This window comes from Balaenoptera ricei, chromosome 10 (assembly GCF_028023285.1).
Source record: "Balaenoptera ricei isolate mBalRic1 chromosome 10, mBalRic1.hap2, whole genome shotgun sequence".
Classification (NCBI taxonomy): domain Eukaryota; kingdom Metazoa; phylum Chordata; class Mammalia; order Artiodactyla; family Balaenopteridae; genus Balaenoptera; species Balaenoptera ricei.
Genome location: NC_082648.1, coordinates 37,566,845 through 37,589,005, shown reverse-complemented (window position 1 = coordinate 37,589,005; position 22,161 = coordinate 37,566,845). Strand labels below are relative to the sequence as shown.

Here is a 22,161-nt window from a genome sequence, read left to right as displayed (position 1 = left end):
CACAGCAGTGTTGGACAGGGCCTCCTCTTTACTCTGTGGCTGTCACAGCCCTGTCAGGGGTGGGGTCTGCTCCCCAGTTCTTGGACTAGAAGCCCTGAGATCCAGGTTCTATAAGGCTCTGTTGCCCTTGAATGCCTGCCTGCTCTGTCCCAAAGGTTGTGACCAGTGAAGCAAGTGAGGCCCAGGGAACATATGTGCTGTCCCTGCAGGCATCCGTGGTTTTGCCCAGAAGCAGCCCAAGGTTGTGTGCGTCCCTTTCTCCACTGTGTTTGTCCCAGACCTAGTGCTAGGCTGCAGTGTGGAGTGGGCTGGTGCTGGGGGCTGGAGTGCTGTGGCTGCAGGAATCGAGATGGTTATGCTGCTTCCTGGGGCCTGGGCTGCCTCTGTGGCAGGCCTCTCCCAAGACCTGTGTGCCCCAGATCTGGCTCCAAGCTGTGGTGTGGGGTGGGTGGAACCAGAGGGCTCCCTCTGGAAATGAACGGCTGTATCCTCCTCCCCAGGGGCTGTCCGCCTAAGACATGCATTTCTGTGGTGCCACTTGACAAAGACTGCCCCTACCCTGTGAGCTCTGAAAATGGGCTTCGAGGCCAGACCTGCCGCCTTCACGTGTGAGCCCACAATGTCTGCCATGTCTGGACCCACCTCCGCCTGTGCGAGCACTGATCATGGCTCCAGTGCCAGACCCATGGTTGCCGTGTGTGTGCCGTGCTGACAGTCGGCTTTGAGATTTGGCATGGACCACTCCCTAGGCCTTCTGGGCTGTCTCCACGCAGCTAGAACGAGTCCCCTGTGAGGGCCCTTCTGCCCGAGATTTAGCGCCTAGCCACCGAGCGCTAGCGGCCCTGCCCAGCACGCATTTCAGACTTTTGGGAGTGTGGTGAGGTGGCAGCCGTCAGCTCCCCTCTCTCTCCTCCATGATTACTAGCAAGCCAGCATGCACACACTCCTCTGGAGCAAAGTCCAGGCCCCACCCATCCCAGCTGACCTCTTAGCAGGAAAGGAGGTTCCCCAGGACAAGGGTCTATGTGTGGACTTTCTCTCCTTCACAGATCCTTCTCTGCGGTGCTGGTTCCGTCCTGATGCCTTTTTCTCTCTTTCTTTTTTTTAAATTTCCAACCTGCTTATGTGGAGATTTTTCTTGCAGCTTTGGTTGTATAAGAGATCTTCTACAGCTTCCAGTTGATTTTCTATGAGAATTGTCTCACATGTAGATGTATTTTTGATGTTGCGGGAAGGTGAGCCTCACATCCTCCTACTCCTCTTTTTCGGTCCTTCTGAGTGATTCTTAACTCTGATTATGTATTAGACAAGGGGTCATCAAACTATGGCCTTTAGGCTAAATCTGATTCACCTTCTTATTTTGTAAATAAAGCTTTATTGGAACATCGTCAGGCTCATTCATTTACATATTGTCTATGGTTGCCTTCATGCTACAACAAGAGTTAAGTAGTTGCAATGGAGAACTTATGGCGCCCAAAGCCTAAAATATTTACTATCTGGCTCTTTATTGAAAATTTTTGCTGACCCCTGCATTAGACTCTTCATAGAGAAGATTAAAAATAATATTATGTCTGTGTTGCACCACAGATAATTAAATAAGAATTTGGAGTGGGATTTGGGGAGTTGGCACAAAAACTAACTTTTTAAAAAGCATCTCACATGAATATAATGTGTAGCCAGAATTAAGAAACACAAATAGATGATCCCTACCCTTCAAGGGTATATTTGACTTATTGGAAAAAGAAACTTACAAAAATTAATAAAGGTACAATGGATATATCTATAATGGAAGCATTTACAAAGTTCCAAGGGAGCACAGCATAGGGAGCATTTCACTTCATTAGGGAAGTTTTCTCAGAGAGACATTTAAACAGATTCTTGAAGGGTGAATCTACTGGTAGACAAGATCCACTGTGGGTGGTGATAGGGAGAGAAATAGAAGAGAGAACAGCATATGCAAAAGCACATAAGTAAGAAAGAGTGTGGCCCATTCAAGAAATGACCAGAAGCTCAGTGTGGCCAGAACACTGAGAGGGAAGAGGGAGTGAGGCCATAGAATATAAAGCCAGAAAGTAATGGCCAAACTGGGAGGGGCTTTGTATGCTAAGATGTTTGTAATTTGCTGTGTTGACTTTCATTTAGAAGTTGAATGGAAAATTGAATCTCTCTAAATCTCAGTATTTTCATCCGTCCCTCTAGCTCTAAAGTATAGCCCCTCGAGAGACTGTGTCAGCTATTTCTTTTGACACTCTCAGGACTGAGAACATAGTTGAGTTTATATGAATGGCATGACTTTTTTAGTATTGGGTCACCTGGCTATCTCCTGTAATTGATCCCTTTCTTTTAATAGTACAAATGAGGTCAATGCTACTTTGTGGATTTACCACAAGGATTTGAGAAAGCAGACTTCTGGAGGAGAAGCACCTTGCCTGGTCAATGCATTAAGGCCCTTAATGAAGAGTATAACATAATGATAAAATACCTGTGAAATACTTTATGTTTCAGGCAGAGAGGTGCTATAAAATGGGGACAGTTTTATTGTTAAAATTCACATTCTTCCCAATTAGTACTAGTGCTTATTATGGCTTAGCATTTGCAAGTCTCTACACTCAAAACTTGGTGTGTGAATTACTGTGGAAGCTCTTCAATATGATATCTTGTTTTGCTATTTTACAGCTTCTCATTTCTATCAGGCTCTAGATTGTAATTTCATCTCTGTTCAACACTTACTGGTATAGCTATATCTCTACTCGTATCTCTAATAAACTACATGTTCTTGGTTTCATATCTTTAAGTGAAGTTTTTCAAGTTCTGGTGTATATTGAATATTCTATTTACCTCTTGCAGGGTCTCCCCAAGTGTACAGAATAGCCAGTGAATCAAAAAATAATATGTGGTCAGCTCAGTGATTGAAACGTCCATGATTCTAAGGCAGCCCAGTCTCTACTTTCTGATTCGTTTTATCAAACATTCTATCTAAGGTAGATGAACGGACTGATATTTTCAGATGTATTTTAGAATGATGCAAGTTGAAATATAAAGACATCTTTGAAACTCCAGCAAGAGCTTTTAGGAAAAAATGTTATAATTTCTGTTATTTGAACCTCAAATGTTTCTACTAAAGGAGATACTTTGAATACATTTTAAAAATGCTTTTCAATTAGTAACTTTTGCCCTCTCCCCACCAAAGAAAATTATAGAGAAACTCTAGAATACTGGCCACTGTTGACCTCTTTGCCCTACTTTTTCTTCACAGACGTTGATGAGTGTGCTGAAGGGCGCCATTACTGCCGTGAGAACACGATGTGTGTCAACACCCCAGGTTCCTTCATGTGCATCTGCAAAACTGGATACATCCGAATTGACGACTATTCATGCACAGGTAAACAGTGACTATTTGTGACATAAAATCTTTCTATGCCTTAAATTTACTTTTAAAAGTTCCTTTTAACTCTAAGTGTTTGGAGAAGTGTGCCATATATACCCCCTTACAACAAAACAAGTTATAAGCAAAAGCATATCTTCTTGATTTGGTAGTTAATTCTGAATCTGTTCTAAGGAAAGGGCTAGCTCCTTGCTCTGGATAAGAAATTCCTATTAGAAATGTAAAGATAAACTGAGGAACAAAATCAATATTTTACTAATTTTATACTTAAATAGTATTTATACTCAAAACTTGTGTGAATTCTATGGCAAATCTGAGAAACACCCTTAAATAATATTTCCTTTACATGACAGTTGACTTTTGAATAGAGGAATAATGACATAAATAATGTAATGTTTTCAGAAATAGATCCGTGGAGTGCTAGGAAATGGGAAAATCTTCTTCATGCCTCTGGGGAGTACAGTGGAGTATCTACATCAAAGAAGTTTTGCTTATGTTTGTGCTATGAAATATCACTCCCATCAGTACCATCCAGAGTCCTCCTCAGGGATATCTCGAGTGTTAGTAATGTCTGTAGTTGGTCCTAGGATAAAACAACCTATTCACTTCATATTCTGTAGAATATGAAAGAAAATGGTGCTAGCAGAGTAGCTTGCAGCCTATGGGGATTGAAGAAATGTGGGTGTGAAATACAACATTCTTTTGACTTTTTTTTAAATAGAAGAAACATATACATATGATATTTTAGAAAAACATGTAAAATCATAAAAATGGAGAGCACTTAAAGTGTTATCTTGTCATTTTTACTGTTATGTCCCCATCATAAGTTGAAAATATCATAAGTTGAAAATGCATTTAATGCACCTAGCCTACTAAACATCATAGCTTAGCCTAGCCTACCTTAAACGTGCTCAGGACACTCACATTAGCCTACAGTTGGAAAAAATCAATTAACACAAAGCCTATTTTATAATAACGTGTTGAATACCTCATGTAATTTATTGAATACTGTAGCGAAAGTGAAAAACAGAATGGTTCTAAGTGTATCGGTTGTTTACACTTGGTTCGCTGCCACTGCCCAGCATCGCAAGAAGGTATCATACTGCATATCACTAGCCTGGAAAAAGATAAAAATTCAGAATTCGAAGTACATTTACTACAGAATGTTTATCACTTTCGTACCATCATGAAGCTGAAAAGTCATAAGTCAAACCATTCTAAGTGGGGACTGTCTAGACTTGATATCCTGTTTATTAGTTAGAACAAAGGGACCGTCCTTCCTCTAAATTCAAGTGTAGCATTCATATAAAAACAGAATGATGAAAATAAAATGTAATGAGAATTGCCTTCTCAGTCTATGGAGAATAACCAAAGATATTCTGAAGGTAGAAAATATATTTAACATAGAGTTGCCAATGGATTTACAGATTCTTGCTTTTTTGTCAGTTCATCCTAAACATTTCCACATTATGGGAACAATTCTGCACTTTTTCTTTAGAAAAAATGTAATCACACTGAGTGGCAAAGTATCCTGACAGAGCACTATGGAGATATTTTTCAACATAAAAAAGGAATATAAAAGAACACGTCTTAATGAATACATGAAGAATAAAATAAACAGTTTGCTGTAATATTGGTAATATCAATAAATCTGCATTCCAATGTAATGGTTAACAGAACAAAACAAAAAAACTAAGATAAAACTACTTGAGTGATATTTCGAGATGTACTCATTAAAAATAAGAGTGCTAGCAATTTTCAAGGAGTCTGCTAATTCTTTGGCATTAGAGACTTAAAAAGCTTTGTATATTTTTGTACTTCCTAGTGATTCTTTTTGTTTTTCTTACAATCTTAAAAAGTGTTAGAGACAAGTAAGGAAGAGTACACAACACAAGATTTGACCTAGTGTTGAATGAGGAGTGTTTCTTGGGGGAGGGTATTTTCAAGAGGTTCATTTCCATCCTGAGCCTGTCTGTTGGCTGTAAATCCAAGGACTAGTTCAGCTGTCATTCCTTACAGAGCATCTTCTGCTTTGGCTTTACCTCTCCCAGTGTATTTTCTTTCCAAATAAAATCCCACAAATTGCTGGGGGGTTTTTTTTTTTGGACTACTTACGGAGAATTTCCCCTTAAGATTTCAAAGTATCTAATGATAAAAATGAAGTGTCCCTTTGTAGGAATACCAAGGAAGGCCAAAATCATCTTAGGAAAAGCTGTTCAGGCCATGATTTTTTGCCTAAGGAGCCAGAGCCAGGAATTTCATGATCTGGCAGATGATGGAATGTGTTTCCTTAATGATGCACCAGCATTTCCAACTAGCACCACTATTTCTATGCTTCCATTTAAAGAAGAGAGACTTTCTTGCCCTGAAATTTTCTACCTACTCTGAGTAGGTCTGCAAATTTGAGAATTTCCATCCGTACATAAAAGTTGGATTTTCTTGGGAATATGAGTGGATTTTACTTTGTCCTCCAGAGTCAGGTGATCTTTGACACAACATTTTATGCTAAACCCTGCTGGGCCAGCACATATTTAAGGTTCCTGTAAAGGCAATGAATGTTTAAATTTTCCCTTTTTGAATCTTTTCCTCTACCCTTTAGCATTAGCATCTGCACAGAAGGCTTGAAGAAGGCTTGGCTCCTCTATGATGTGGGTTTGCCTTATGGCTGAAGGCATCTAGGCTGTACCTTTTCAAGAGCTCTCATAAGACCAGAGTAGGACTTTATATCTCTGATAAAGATTGGGATTTATTTTCTCTGAATTTTAGAAACGGATATTTACATACTTGCAGGAGTAGGCCTTCCAGAATAAATGTCAAAACACCACTGCAGAGCCATTCTCTGATATTTGTGACTGAGCTCTTGAAGTTCTGAATGTGCTTTGCTTCTGTATCCCTGCCCCTCTTTGCTATTGAAGAGCACCCTGCCATAGCGTCACAAGTGACATTGTCAACACTGTACCCAGCAGACTCTCAAACATGCTTACCCCATCTGAAAATTAATCATAGACATTCTAATTTAAGGAAGAATCCAAGGCAATACATGTTACTTTATAGTCAAGAACTTTGATCAATAAAAGAAGCCTTTTTTTTGCTTTTATAACCCTGTAGTCTGGCATAGAAATTATGTATGCTATAGGGTAATCACCTTCCACAGCTGGTAGAATTGCACAGTTTTTTTTTTTTTTTCTTTCACTTTCAGATAATTTGAGTTATATTTTTCCCATGATGAGAAAATTTTGAAATGGAAGAATTCTTACAGATAATCTAATCCAATTTCCTAACTTCTACAAATGAGGAAATTGAGGCTCAGAGAGATTAATTGCCTTACCTATGGTCATACAGTTAGTGAGAAGCAAAAGGGGGACAGAGGATAAGACTTTTTATTCTTAGCTCTTACATTAGTCACCGTTGGTTTAATTTGCAACCACACAAAAATAAGTAAGGGGAAAAGATTCATACTTTATCTAGAACTGCATTATTCAATTTATAATATTCAGTAGTTAAACTGCGTTTCTATAGTTTCACTTCATTAGCTTCAACTCCAAGAGGAATTTTTCCCCTACAGATCATATAGTAACAATTCTAAATCAGAAGTCAGTAGAAAAAATAGAAATTGCCATTTTCTGGGCCTCTGACTCTATTATGCAGTTTCACTGATGACTCAGTTGCACCATTTGCATAGTTTATACTCTTGATAAAGTGTTGATGCAGCACTTTATATTCTTCTGAACTCATTAATATAATTTTCCTTCCAGTGATGGTGTTTTTTTTCTAGTTAATACTTCATCATCTCTGTCCTTCTCACATCCTGTCCTATTCTAGAGGAAAGCATGGTTATACCTACAAGAAAAGAGAAAGGAAGGAAGGGAGGGAGGCAGAGAAGGAGGGAAGGAGGAAGGAAAGAAGGAAAGAAAGGATAGAAAAGGCCAGAGGGAAGGGAAGGAAAAGGGTTTGGTTTATATGAGCCAAGATGTTAGAAGCCCATTCTTCCATCTCTCTGATTTCAATAATAACTTAATTTTCATGCATAACAGTGTCTTTATTATTTATCTAGACTAATGCCTTTCTTGGTTCACTCACATAAGCACTGATTAAATTGGGCAAATCTTTCTGAGTCCTACTAGACAGCTCATATTGAAACTAGTCTTGTGTAATGGACAAAGAATAAGATAGCTCTGGAAATGAAGATGGGATCAAGAATTTTGGAATTATCAAAGGATAAAAATATTCTGAAGGAAAAGGCATTCATTTCAGATCTTTCCGATATATCTCTCTGCTTTGAGTATTACAACTAAAAAACAGAATTCTCATTCTTTTTTTGTGTTAATGAGCTTGTAATCTTCCCCTCTTGTTTAGTTTTTTAGAGTGGGAACAGGAGAATGGGAAGGGTGGACCAGTCTACCACCAAGGAATGGAAAAGGCCTTGCCCAACTTAGGGAGAAAATTCATCCTTTAGGGTACTGGTTGTCCAACAGGGGCGATCTTGCCTTCCTACCTGCCAGAGGTTATTTGACAATGTCTGGACACACTGTCGGTTATCACAGCTGTGGGGAAAGGGGGTTGCTACTGGCATTTGATAGGTAGAAGCCAGAGACATGCTAAACATCCTATAATATTGTTAGACTAGCTGTCCTCTTGAGGAAATGTCTTATTTTTCTGGAACCCTTTCAACTGGGAATTTTCTCTGGTTACTTTCCAACTGAGTCATTAATCTTTATCCTGCACAGGGCATCCAGTATAAGACAGCCTCCCCATAATAAAGAATTATATGACACAAAATGTCAGTGGTGCCAAGGTTGAGAAGTTAGGGTCACCCACTCGAAACTGTAGGATGTACACTTTCTTTTTAATTTCCCTTTTCCTCTCCAGGTTTCTTTTAGGCCTTGTATAGTGATGTCTTCTCTCAGTTCTTGAGGTATACCCAGTGTCCTTCTATTGGCCTTTGGCCACAAAAGGTACCCCTTCTCAGTAAGGCCCACTTTCCCCCAAGTTCTTTCCTCTCCTTTCTCTTACCAAAAACCTGTTCTTAAGACTCGCAGACATAGAGAACAGACTTGTGGTTGCCAATGGGAAAGAGAGGTGGGGGAGGGATGGATTGGGAGTTTGGGCTTAGCAGATGTGAACTATTATATATAGAACGGATAAACAACACGGTCCTACTGTATAGCACAGGGAACTATATTCAATATCCTGAAATAAACCAGGATGGAAAAGAATGTATAGATAGATAGATAGATAGATAGATAGATAGATAGATAGATAACTGAATAACTTTGCTGTACAGCAGAAATTAACACAACATTGTAAGTCAACTATACTTCAATAAAATAAATTAAAAAAAAAAAAAAAAGAACCTGTTCTTAGCTTAACAGGTGGAAAAATCGCAGACCTCACAGAGGTGGCAGAGGGGATTTCTTAGGGCCTCTCAAATTACGCTATCCTGATGTCTTCCCAGTATGCTTTCCATTGACCCTGACTGCTTCCGTTTTTCCAGAGCTTCTAATGCAGGCTTTGGCCCATGTCACATATCACAGAAGGTCCACAAAGTATCTGAGCACAAGAAATCCTTCTGGATACTTGATTTTTGTTGTTAAACAAAGAGCCTCCTCTGGTGTTCCCCAAGGAGTTTTACTTCTTAAAGTACTTAACTTTTTACAGCATCGAATACTCCTAGCACTTACATTTTATGTTCTCGTTGTAGTTACTTCTTTTTCTCTAACAAGGTCAATACTGACTTTTTAAAAAAAATCATCATTACCATCCTATTTGTCGAGCTTTTTTACTGTTGGCTTTCTAGCGTTTTCAAGAGTTTTGGATGCTATTGACATGCACAGAAGGTTGCAGAGGATTTACTACTGTGCAACCAGAGCAAAGATTTTAAGTCCGTTGTAAACCAGGCGTGGCCTTTTCTCAAATAGCTGTCTCCTTTTTGTGTGTTTCTTTGAAGTTCCCTATTAATTAATGCTAGAAAAGGTAATTTGCTTAAAGTTCTTAAAGAGATGATATTTTGGAAAGGCAGCATAACAGTATTCTTTTTCATTCTGCAGTCTTCCAAAAAGAATTGAAATTGAAGCTGGTAATTTATTGTATGGATGTACAATAACTTTATTATCAACTGTTTAAAAATAGCTCTCGGTGGGTTTATCAAAATCACAAGTATGGAAGAAGGTAGATAATTCATTGTGTGTGTACCATGATAATTACCGGTATATAAATAGTGAAGGAAGTAAGAATATTGTGGACAACGGCAGAGAGGGTAGGGGGCCAGGAGAGGCACAGATCAGAGAGAACAGTGATAAAGAAGAGGAAGTGAAAATATGCATATCAGCACTCACAAAACTCCTAAATAAACAAAGTCATTTTAGTTATAAAAAGCCTTGGCTCTTTATCTGTAGTAAAATGCCTAGCACAGAAGAAATCTTTAATAAACATTAGCTACAATTATTGTTGTTGTTTCTATTGTGATTAGAGAAGTGATCCTCTTGAGGAAATGTCTTATTTCCCTAGGATTTTTTCAACTGGGCACTTCTCTCTGGTTACTTTTCAATGGAGTAATTTTTATTATTATTATAAGTAGATAGCCTTGCTGGAGCAATGGATTCAACGTGTTTTTATTTAGTCAACTGACTTATTATGTACCTGTGAATAGGGGCTTAAAAAAGAAAGAGAAACCTTGGTGTAACTGAATAGCACTCTCTCTGGAAGTTAGAAAAAATCCTTCCATAGGAGGATTTGTTGTACTTCCTGGGATCAGGGAGGTTCCTCCTATTCTTGAGAATGAGTGTTAGATGGGGAGGCTTGGAGCTAGATATCTGCATCCAGGCCCTACTGTGGACACTAGTCTACCCAGAGTAGAGTCTATGGCCTCTAAAGAATTAGTGAGTCTGGTCAGTTCTCAAGCAGGGCAGATTTTATGAGCCTGGCTGCTTCTATGTGGATTTCTTTTCTAAAGAATCACAGTCAGCAATCAGACAATCCTACCATCTGGCCACTAGTTGCCATGACAGTTGGGAAAGACTTTTGCATTTTTATGAGCAATCACTCCAAATTTTCTTTTTCTGGAATCAGCATTACAAAATATGATACAATTGTGGCATATTTCATAAAATATGAAAAGTCAGATTTGGGGTTTTAAATACGGCCTCTAATACTAAAAGCTGTGTCATTCATCTCCTGTAGTTTGCTATATATTATTATGCTGTGTAGTTATTATTGAGTAACTTGAACATCTAAACGTGATCACAAAAGCAAATTAAAATACCAAGCCTTAGGACTCAAAGAATTAATAATGAAAAGCAGTTTTTAAGCAAACATAATCAAGAAAACCTCTCTAGAAGAATGTGTACTGTGGTTACCAGGAAGGGTTAATGTTTAGAAAACTTCAGACCATGTTTGGAAAACTTGCAGAGAACAGAAGTGAGACCCGTCTGCACAGTGAGTGTGGAGGCCAAGGCAATGTGCTTATCTCTTTTCTGAAACACATATATGCACGCATACAATTAGCAGTCAGCTCAAAATGGAACAGGCTCAAAGGCTCAGGGAGCCGAATTGCCTTTTTCAAGATGAAAAGCTTGGAAAAGAGCCTGTGCTATCTGAATCTGTCAGTGAGTGGGGGTCACACACCAGCACCCATGTAGCAGTTTCCAGGCTTGTCAAAGCCTTTATGCAGCATCTCAGCGCAGCCCTCGTATCCATGTCTGACCTCCAGCCCGGCCGTGGTTTGATCCAAGCACCCGGTGGCGTGTGTCCACACAAGCTTGCCTCTGTGCAAGCTCACGTGAGCACTGAGTTGATGGGAGCCGCCTCATTAGGCAGCCTCACTTGCTTTGACTTGGTTGGTAAACTCGAATTCACCTTTGTCCCAAATGGATTCTTGTTTGAGTTTTATTATGAGATTTTTATGTGAAGAGCACAGAGCTGAAAACTCACATAGGGGAATAAAAAGATTATACATGCCAGGAGTGTAATAATAGTGGTGTCTTAGCAACAGACACCTGTGGAGGACAGGATTATTGAAGTGGAGGTTTAATAGATGCCTTTGACTTTCTTCCTTTATTGTTGGCTTTGACATGTTAGCTGGAATGGAAGTTTGGCTTTCCTTGTGCCTCTTCACTGTGTGCTCCATGCAACAGAGTTCATCGTCTGGCTCTACTGCTGATCTAATCTTGCAGTGGATGTGTATCCACCTGGTGACATCGCCCTGTCTTGGTGTTCCCCTTTTCTCCCCAGCCCAAGGTGCCTTTGCAGTGTCACATTCAGGTCATGGGTTTGGGCTCAGAGGGTGAGTTTCCTCTCTCAAATCCAGAGCCTTCTCTCTCCTGTGTGCCTCTGCTGGGGAATGGCAGAGCCTCACTCATTGTTTGGGTAGTGCCTTCACTAGTCTATCTGTTGCCACATATTTCAGTGATTGGTACTTTCTTCAGATAACTTCTGATACCACATAAGAGGTTGCTTAAACTAATTTCTTTTATCAGAGGGACTAACATTGTATTAGTTATCTACTACTGCATAACAAATAACCCCCAAATTTAACAGCTTAAAACAGCATGCATTTATTGTCTCACAGCCTGTGGGTCAGGTGTCTGGGCATAGAATAACTGGGTCCTCTCCTTCAGGGTCTCTCAGAAGCCTACAATCAAGGTGTCCACCAGGGCTGGGGAAGGGTTTTTCTCTAACCTTACCTTTGTAGTTGTTGGTGGATTCAGTTCCTTACTGGCTGTTGACTGTTGATTGCCCTTAGCTCCTTGCCATGTGGTCCTTTCCAACATGGCAGCTCGCTTCATCAAAGCCAGTCAGAGAGAGAGCCTGCTGGCAGGACGGAACCAACATCTTTTGTAACCTAACCACAGAAATGACATCCTATTGCCTTTGCTGTAGTATATTGGTTAGAAGAAAATCACTTAGGTCCAGCCCATACTAAAGAGGGGGATTACCCAAAGGCATGTCTATCATGAGGTGGAGATCACTGGGAACCATCTTAAAGGCTGCCTACTACAGACATTAAATATTATCAATAGTTAACTAACCTGCTTCAGCTAAGGACTGATAAAGAGCACCAGGTTAAGAGTAATGAAAAAGTAGTAAAAATTCATTGTGTAAGAACTGTGTGTGAGTGATTGTGAAAAATTCATGATAAGTTTCACTTTTCATTTCTTTCACTTTTCTTGACACCAGAGCTTTGATCTGGGCGCATAGTAGGGTTATTGTCTGATTTAATACATGGAGATGGTATAAATAGATCATTACTGTACACTGTGGTACATTCTGTAACAAAGGAATGTGCAGAGAGCTGTGGCCACCCCAGAAGAGGCAGTGAGTAATCTGGTTTAAGCCCAATTTTGGGCAGGCATCACTAAGTGACATTTAAATTGAGGTTTTTAAGGATGAACAGACATTTCAGGAGAGGAAGAAATGAGAGAAGGCATTTCAGGAAGAAGGAAGAGTAGGTATAAAAGTATGGGTTGTATAATAGCAAGTTTAGTGTGAATGGAATTGTTAGAGATAAAGCCAGAAAACCCTGTGGAAATTCTAAGATAAGAATTTATGGTTTTATGATTTTATGATAAATTTATGATAAACCTAAGATTTTATGGTTTCTAAAACATTTCACTCAGTCTGTGCACCTTCTAATTGAGATGTGCATGTTGAAGTGTCCATGTTTTGCTTTGTTTTTGTTTTATGTGACTTTTCTTTTTTGCTGAAAAGTTGATTATTAAACTGATGATACTTCTAACAATCAATGCAGAGCTAGAATCAAGGTGATAGGATATTTCATTTCAAAGAAGACAGAATGCTTTGTCGGTGTTCTTGGAACCCCATGAAAGAATAATTTCAGTGTGTCCTAATGAGAACCGAATTTAGAATTTTTCTAGAACAAAATCATAACCATTAAGTCACTACCTGAGACATTTTTATACAATAGATTTGCACATACATATCCATTAAATGTTAGTAAATGCAACAACAGCAAACAACAACCAAAAAGATAGGAAATGGCTAAGAGTTCCATAGAGCTTCTCTCTTTAGCTGGTCCAAATCAAATCTTAATCTCCCCCCTGGGCCCCTCTTCTCCATGAATATTTTGTGGCGTTTTAGTGTACGGATACTAGCTCATTCAGACTTCTTGGATTTGAATCTTTGTTCTGCTGTCTACTAGCTGTGATCTTGAGCAATTCATCTAACCTCTTAGCTTCAGTTTCTTCATCTTTAAAATGCAATAATATTACATACTTTATACGTTGTTTTTATTTTTATTTATTTATTTTTAACATCTTTATTGGAGTATAATTGCTTTACAATGTTGTGTTAGTTGCTGCTGTATAACAAAGTGAATCAGCTGTATGTATACATATATCCCCATATCTCCTTCGTCTTGTGAGACGAAGCATGCAAAGTCATCAGCATGACAGCTGAGACATAGTAAGCATTTAGAAGTGATAGTTATTATCGTTACCAGTTGTGGTAAACAGAATAATGTCCCTCCAAAGATGTCCGCATCCTCATCCCCAGAACCTTTAAATATGTTTCCGTACATGGCAAGAGGGACTTTGCATATCTGATTAAGGTTAAAGACCTTGAAATGAGGAGATTATCCTGGATCATCTGGGTGGGCTCAATCTAATCACATGAGTTGATTAAAGAGAAGAACTTTTCCCGGCTGTTGTCAGAGGGAAATGTGACTATGGAAGAATGGTCAGAGAGTTGCAATATTATTGGCTTTGAACATGAAGGGGGTGCCCTGGACTGGAATAGCCTCTAGAGGAACAACCTGAAGAAGCTGGAAAAATCAACAAACAGAGCCTCCAGAAAAGAATGCAGCCCTCTGGACATCTTGATTTTAGCTTGGTCGGACTTCTGACCTATAGAACTATAAGATAATGAATTTATGTCATTTCAGGCCATTGAGTTGAGAGTAATTTGTTATGGTGATAATAGAAAACTAATATACTATTATTATTAGCTAACACTGTTGAATTGTCCAAAACTGTATTTAAAAAATGATTCTCAGTTCCCATCTCTTTTCTAATTGTTGAGGAGCAACAATTCAGTTCCAGTAATACTGGAGCAAGTCTGATGTTTGTGGGGAGAGTTAGAAAGATAGTCTATTAAATAGAGAGGGGATCCAGTTCATATTTATGTCCAAATTCCTCACTTTAATGATTGAGTTGCTTTTTTCATATTTGGTTTTTGGTGTAAAAGTTTAGGGTGCTCGTTATTTTAAAAACATTTTCCTAGTCTAATGAACACAAACACATGTATCGATACAAATACACAAAGTTATGCAGAAATAGACTATACATTTACCCAAACACAGTAAATCCAATGATGACATAATACATTTCCCATCTGCCTACTTTTAAAAAGGTTCTGAACTTCATAATATGAAGAAAGTCGGCAGACAGTAACTTTGAAAACACTCTTTTAAAAATGCATGTGTAGACTTAGTTGTTGGGGGAATGCTGCTACCATAGGTCTTCGGGATGGAATGCAGGGATGTCGAGAATGACCTTTTCATTCAGGAAGGCTCCATGCCAGCAAGACTATATCTGAGAGTGACCAAAATTGGCTCTCAGAGGCAATATATTTGGCTTTGGGGACATCTTAATGATTGAACATTTAAACAGTCAAAGATTTCATTATGAAAATGTGGAATTCCAGCCAGATTTCCAGATTGTTCCCCATTAATCCTCGGTCTGCATCACTGCACCTCAGCTGTCAAATGCAGCTGAATAGTAGCAACCCTCTTAGGGGAAGAGGGTCTCCCTAGTTCATCACAAGTCCTCATCTCCCAGCCCCTGAGACTCAGCGGTTCCAGTAAGAAAACTGATGTTTGACTTTCAGAATTCCTATAGCCAGTCTGCCTCGTCCATTTACCTTATCTCTCTGACTCATGAATTAGAGTATTTTCAGTTGCAACCTATGATTTATAGTATTAAAGTGATCATAAATATGGTCATCTTAAGCCATGGAGATTTTAATATAGAAATAATGTCAAAGGTTTGGCTTTTTTATGAGTCATGTTCCTACCAAATCTGTAAGTCACCTTGAAATAAACCTCAGGAGAACCATCAGACACTTCAGTAAATTTTGAATTCATCTGTATTGGATTTCCTTGTGAAATTAAATAACCTTAAATAGTAATATCACAAGCAGAATATATATGCCATTCTAGTGTAGTGTTGGCCAATTTTTAAAACTCCTAAAAATTGAGTTCATTGCAAAGTTTATACAGAACAAATTGTTTAGAACTAAAAAACACTAAAAATTTATTGATATACTAGAAAAGGTCCATGGAAGTGAAACTGTTCTGAATAATAAATGTTGTTTTCTAATGGCCAGTCTATTCTTTGATAGAGGTAATATTTTACAAAAGGGGGTAGCAGTCAATGGCTTCTAAGGAGATGAATGTAATTATCTAAGGGAATATAACACCTAGATTCAGTTTGCAGGATTTCACTGTGAGTTAATCAGCGAAAGAGGCTGTTACCATTTGCAAGTCCTCTGCTAGAGGAGCTGGGCCAGGGACTGTTGGCTTTAGCTTGGTTGATATTAATTATACTTTTGATTTTGTTTGGCTTCTCTTTATACACATAACGATTAGTGATATTATCCCTCCTTTAGCAGTAAAGCTCTCCACATTTCTATGTAGAATCTGACGAGTCTGGTGATAAACAACTAAGAGAGCAGAGGGGCAGAGAGCCCTGTGTGGTTACCTACCAACTGTCCTTGTGACCACAGGCGGCTGTCAGCCTTTCTGCATCTCAGTTTCCTGTCAGCAAACAGGGAAAATATGATTTGTTTGTATGTAGTCAGTGCTCTTAGGCGCAAGTAATAGGAAAAACTCTGGCTATCTTAAGCTTAAAGGGATTTCCCGGAAAAGTGTAAGTGGCTCAGAGAAAACATATAAAGCTTGAGAAGCCGTCTGGAAAATGTTCAGAGACCAGGGCACCTCTGGAGGCTTCGAAGCTCTAACAGTTTTCTCAGGAGGGGGCAATTATAAGATGTTGTCACCCCTGCTGCTGGGGACACACAGCACTGAACATGAAAGCTAACTATCCCCTTGCTTCCCAGCCACCCACTCTACATTCAGACTTCCTGGGCAGAAGCATGTAGTTGTTTTAGTTTATGTCACACGGCCGTGTATTTGCCAAGTGACAGGAGGTTGGCTGGGATAAATGTCTTGCCTTCTTTTGGCTTCCATGGTGGGAGAGGTGCTCTGCCTCCTACCTAGACTCACACAGAAGAAGATGTTTTCAAAACAGACAAGCAGTTGAGGTGCTGGATAGGCAAAGAGTGGGGCAGGGGTGGAGAGGACAGGAGAGACAGAGAGAGAAGTCTATATTGTCCTTACTTCTTCTCAGCTGATGTGGGTTCTCTGATAAGACTATAAGTAAAAGAAGGCTGAAAACCTTTCAAAGCATTATAAAAACATAACATGGTATGGTTATTGTTATTATTCCCACTGTCACTATCTCAGTTCAAACCTTCATTGCTTTTCACCTGGACGTTTTAGATGTACTACTGGCTATCTCACTGTCTGCAATATTTTGCCTCTCCACTATTACCTCAACTTTGTCACCAGCTTTGTCTTCCTATCCTGTGCAGTCATTTCCTTCTCTAGAAACTTCAGTGACTTCTCATTGTTCAGAGGGTAACACTGACACAGCTTAGCAAAGCACTCTGTCTTCCCAGCTTCATGTCCAACTATATCCTTCTACAAGCCACAGGCTTCTTCTGCTTTGCAAAACGACTATAGAAATTGACAAGGTACCACACTGTAACGCAAAACTTGATAAGGTACTACACTATAATACAAATTGTGGTGTAATTGGCTCCAGTCCCGTTCTGCACCTGGATGAACCAAAGGTCTTAGCTTTTTAGGGTATTGGGAGGAAGAAAGGAAGTGGGAAGTTACTGATTTATGATCATCTGAGACTTCAGCAGTTCAATTCAAAGCATATTTAACTTTGTAAGGATTCGACAGAGAGCATGCTCCAAAGCCTTCCAGCAGGAGAAGGCTTCAATGCTCCCAACATGTGTCAATCTCAGAGTCTAGCCCTATAACCATCCCTGTCTGCTTCTGCACACCTCCCCCGCACAACAGGGTTGCATCCAAACATAGTGACCTGCACAGCGGTCTCCCCTGCTTCCTTCTAGTCTCAGCCAAGAAAACTGACCCGCTAAATTGCCGAGAACCAGGAGTAGCAGCCCCTGTCTGCTCCCCTTCCAGCCACGCGATGTATCACACAGCAACTGGGCAACCAAATAAAAGTAGTATTTCCATCAACCTCATTGCTACCTCCTTTGTCTTACTCGATTAGATTTTTAGACCCCGCTTATCCCATTGTGGCAGGTTTTATTGTACCATTCTCGAAGAATGTCTTTGCTGATGTAGTTTTTACTGGCCAAAATAGCTTTCTTTCCCTTTTTCTTACTGAAATGCTACTCACCTTCTGTGAGTCAGTGAACATGGTCTCACCTGAATGAAGTTTCTTTGAGTCTTCTCATTAGAAAGTGTGAGTTAATTTAGCAGCTAATGGCATGAAGTTCAAGTGGATTTAGTATTCACCTTCTTAGTCACAGCATGATATTTTAATAGATTTCTTCATCTGCATTTCTGTAGCTCTTAATTATATCTGTTTACTTCTGTAATTAGTTGTTTACATATCTGTCTTCCCCCATTGAATTATACATGTTATTTGAAGACAGGCTTTTATGTCTTTTTCATCTCCACACCCACAGAGTAAAACTTGGTGAATTTAATAAATATTTCTTGAATCAATTAATTAAAGTTGGTATCCTATCTCCATTAGAACGAGAGCAAGCAAGTGATTGGCTAAAGCATTAACACAATCAGTGCACTTTGGTGTTTTCAGAAGTAGTTTTATCAACAGAATTCAAAAATAGGTCTTAGAGCTGGATAGCATTTCTATGGAATGTATAGCTATCATCTTGTGAACGCTTTCCACATTTTAATTAACTTAATCTCATGCAGGAGATATCCCTGTTCATAGATGAGAAGAGAGGTTGAGTAACTTGCTCAAGTTCTCATTTATTGTAAGTGGAGGAATCCTATTCAAATAAGGAGAGGAAAGCACATTTGGCTAGTCTCTTTTTCTTTTTTTCTTAAAGTTTGGGTTTTATTTTATTTTTTAATTTTTTTTAACTTTTTTAAAAAAAATTAATTAATTTATTTATTTATTTTTGGCTGTGTTGGGTCTTCGTTTCTGTGCGAGGGCTTTCTCTAGTTGTGGCAAGTGGGGGCCACTCTTCATCGCGGTGCGCGGGCCTCTCACTATCGCGGCCTCTCTTGTTGCGGAGCACAGGCTCCAGATGCGCAGGCTCAGTAGTTGTGGCTCACGGGCCTAGTTGCTCCGAGGCATGTGGGATCTTCCCAGACCAGGGCTCGAACCCGTGTCCCCTGCATTGGCAGGCAGATTCTCAACCACTGCTCCACCAGGGAAGCCTTCTTCTTTCATTTTAAGGAAAGCAAAACTGTCCCCAGAGCATAACTATGTGAGCCAAACATGCATTCGTGAATTTTGGCTCTGAGTCTCACCATTCTCAAGTTCATGGCCATTAGGTTTTGTATCAGAGCTAGTCCCAGGTAGCATTGTATAAGGTACCTACTACCCACTCCTTGGCATCTTCCTCAATGCCTTTGGTTTCTAGTAGGCTCAAATTCCTTCTAGAGGATTAGAATGAATGTGCACTGTCACAGTTCATTATGTCCTCTCCAGCAGAACTCATAAAGCCAGGCATTCATTAAACAACTAATTATTGAGCACTTAGACATAAGACATTGTGCTAATAATAACAAGCGCTAACATTTATTTGTGCTTACTATATGCTGGATACAGTGCTAAACCCTTTATATGCATTTTTTCATTTAATCTTATTAACCATCTTTTAGATCAGCACTATTGTCAGCCCCATTTTACATATGAAGGAACTGAAGCCAAAGAAGTTTATGTACCATCCCAAATTTGTAAGCTTTTAAGTGATAGGGCCACTAAGGGAGGCAAAAATTGTGCCCCAGTAGTATTTTGATTTAGCAATCAAAATGGCTGCGTGAATCAAGAGTGATTTTAAGTTCCATTCATTCAAGTTTTTCTCTGACTTCTTTTCTTAATTGAATTCTTCACTTCATATTCAGCAGACAGTATAGGACTATACACAAGCATCACTCTGGAGCCAGATCACCTGGGTTTGTGTTCTCTCTACGCAGCTTATCTGTATGACCTTTAGCAAGTACTTAACTGTCAGTGCCTCTGTTTCCTCTTCTATAAAATGGGAATGAAAATAATAATACTTACCTTACACTTGATGTGAGGATTAGAAACTATATATATATATATATATATATATATATTGCAGTATATATATATATATTGCAGTGCTTGGCATAAGTATTTTTTTTAATATTTATTAACTGCAATTTGGAAGACATGTGCTTGTTGCTTTGGATGATAAAAATATAAATAATACCTATACCTATCCCTTGGGGACTTTATAATCTATGAGATAAGATAGAAATATATTCATTTAGCCAGTTAACTAAAATTAATAAAAGACAAATTAATTAATTGCTAAACAGAGTTACAGGCAATGTACTATGGCCATTTGCTAGTACAAAATTATAAGAATGGACACAAAATGAGGGAAAAAAGAAATGAGGGGAAAAACATTGGCTAGAAATTAGGAAATGAGGGGTGTATGAAAGGACTTATCACTTATTAGCTGGAAAACTCAACAGTTACTATACCTCCCTGAGACTCTTTCTCTCTTGGTAAAATGGAGAAATTATACCCACCTTATAAATGTATTATAAGGATGACTGTAATATCATATATTAACACATATATGTGGAATCTCAAAAATTGGTATAGACGATCTTATTTACAAAGCAGAAATAGAGACACAGAAGTAGAGAACAAACATATGGATACCAAAGGGTGGGGGAGATGAATTGGGAGATTGGGATTGACATATATACACTACTGATACTATGTATAAAATAGATAACTAATGGGAACCTACTGTATAGCACAGGGAACTCTACTCAGTGATCTGTGGTGACCTAAATGAGAAGGAAATCCAAAAAAGAGAGGATATATGTATACGTATAGCTGATTCACTTTGCTGTACAGTATAAACTAATACAATATTATAAAGCAACTATACTCCAATAAAAATTTAAAAAAAAAAGATGACTGTAAAATAACATAATGGTTAACCAGACAATATGGAATTTTATTCTATTATTTAACTATAAAAGAGACTATTGTACTCAAGGAGAAATTTGGAATTCAGAATAAGAAAACATTTCTTTCCCAATCTAACCCATTTTTGCTTCAGCCAACACCCATTTGCTAAAGCCGTGGACAACTAAGCTGCCCTGATTCCTCACTCCCCCTCCACATCCAATTCCTTTACATGTTCTTTGTTTTAGTTTTCAAAATAAGAGCTCAAATCCACACCCTTGTCTCCATCTCCCTCCCATTATACAAGTCTAAGTCACCCTATTGTCACCACCATATTGGTTTTTCATGTTTGCTCTTACTATCTCCAATCTGTTTTGCATACAGCAGTCAGAGCAATAATTTAAAAGCAAAAATTGAACTATGTTATGCCATTGCTTATTGCCATTCAGTGACTCCCTTTACAAACCTATGATACAGCTTCTCCTGACCTCTTCTCCCTTGTCTTATTCCACTCTGCCTTGCTTCTCATGTTTGGTCTCATTGGCTTCTTCTTATTTCCCGGAAGAAATCCCAAACCTATCTCTTCTTCAAAGATTTCCTATATTCTGTCCCTTTTATTTGGAACACTTTTCCTCCTTTTCCTTTTGCAGAGTTACTTTCCCTGTCCTTTAGGTTTTAACTTAAATATTACCTTCCTTGTCCCCTTTATCTAATTAGCCTCTTCCCTGTCCCCTGTGGTTCTCAATCATGCCACCTATGTTTCCTTCAAAATTTAATACACACAAACCCTCCCATGTGCTTGTCTTACTTATTGCCTATTGTTTTCCAGCTCCTGTAAGCTCCACAAAGGCAGGGAAAATGTCTACTACTTCTGCTTTGTTCATCACTGGATACCCAGAACAGTTCCTGGGAGGTACTTGATGAATGACTATTAGTAGACATTTGGGTCCATTAATTGATTCAACAAATATTTGTTGATTAGCTACCATGAGCATCAAAGCACATCACATCAGAGTTTTACAGAATAAAAAACTAATATATTAGGGAATGTGAAATGTTGTATATGTATATACTTTGTCTGCTATAGCGTATCTGCGGAGTTTATTAGTGCTTTTGAAAGATTGACAAATACGTCACCAGGAAGCTGAGACTGAATTAAGTTAAGACTTTTCTCCTTTGTCATATCCAGTTGCCATACTTGTCTGATTCTATTTGAGGCAAAGTTTGGGGTATACCTTCTAAAATACTAGTAGGTGGTTGCCATGACTTTTTCATTTCTAAGTTACATTGCATAGAATTTATCTCAGATTATTATGCAAAATTAAACTCAGTTACATGCCACACAATGAGCTCATCTCTCTCAGCCCTACTAGCCCCTCACTCATGTTTATTGCTAAACAAAGCCTATTTTGTCTGTATTTTTTCTTTTACTGCAACATAATGACCTGAATATGTTATCCCAAGATTATCCCAGCAGAGGAATAGAATGACGTTGTTAATCTGCTTGCACTGGTTTCTGTGTTCACAGTCTATCAATAGCTGAATCTTTTTGTTAACAGTAGTAAATGTAAA

The 22,161-nt window shown here is 38.8% G+C and overlaps 1 protein-coding gene across 1 annotated transcript in view; it reads left to right on the top strand.

Moving 5' to 3' along the window:
- Positions 1-22,161, top strand: part of NELL2 (neural EGFL like 2) — a 367,245-nt gene that overhangs the window by 208,183 nt on the left and 136,901 nt on the right. The window contains exon 14 of the mRNA XM_059935715.1: positions 3,257-3,382. Coding sequence (XP_059791698.1) covers positions 3,257-3,382 — 126 coding nt within the window. The remainder of the gene's footprint in view (positions 1-3,256; positions 3,383-22,161) is intronic.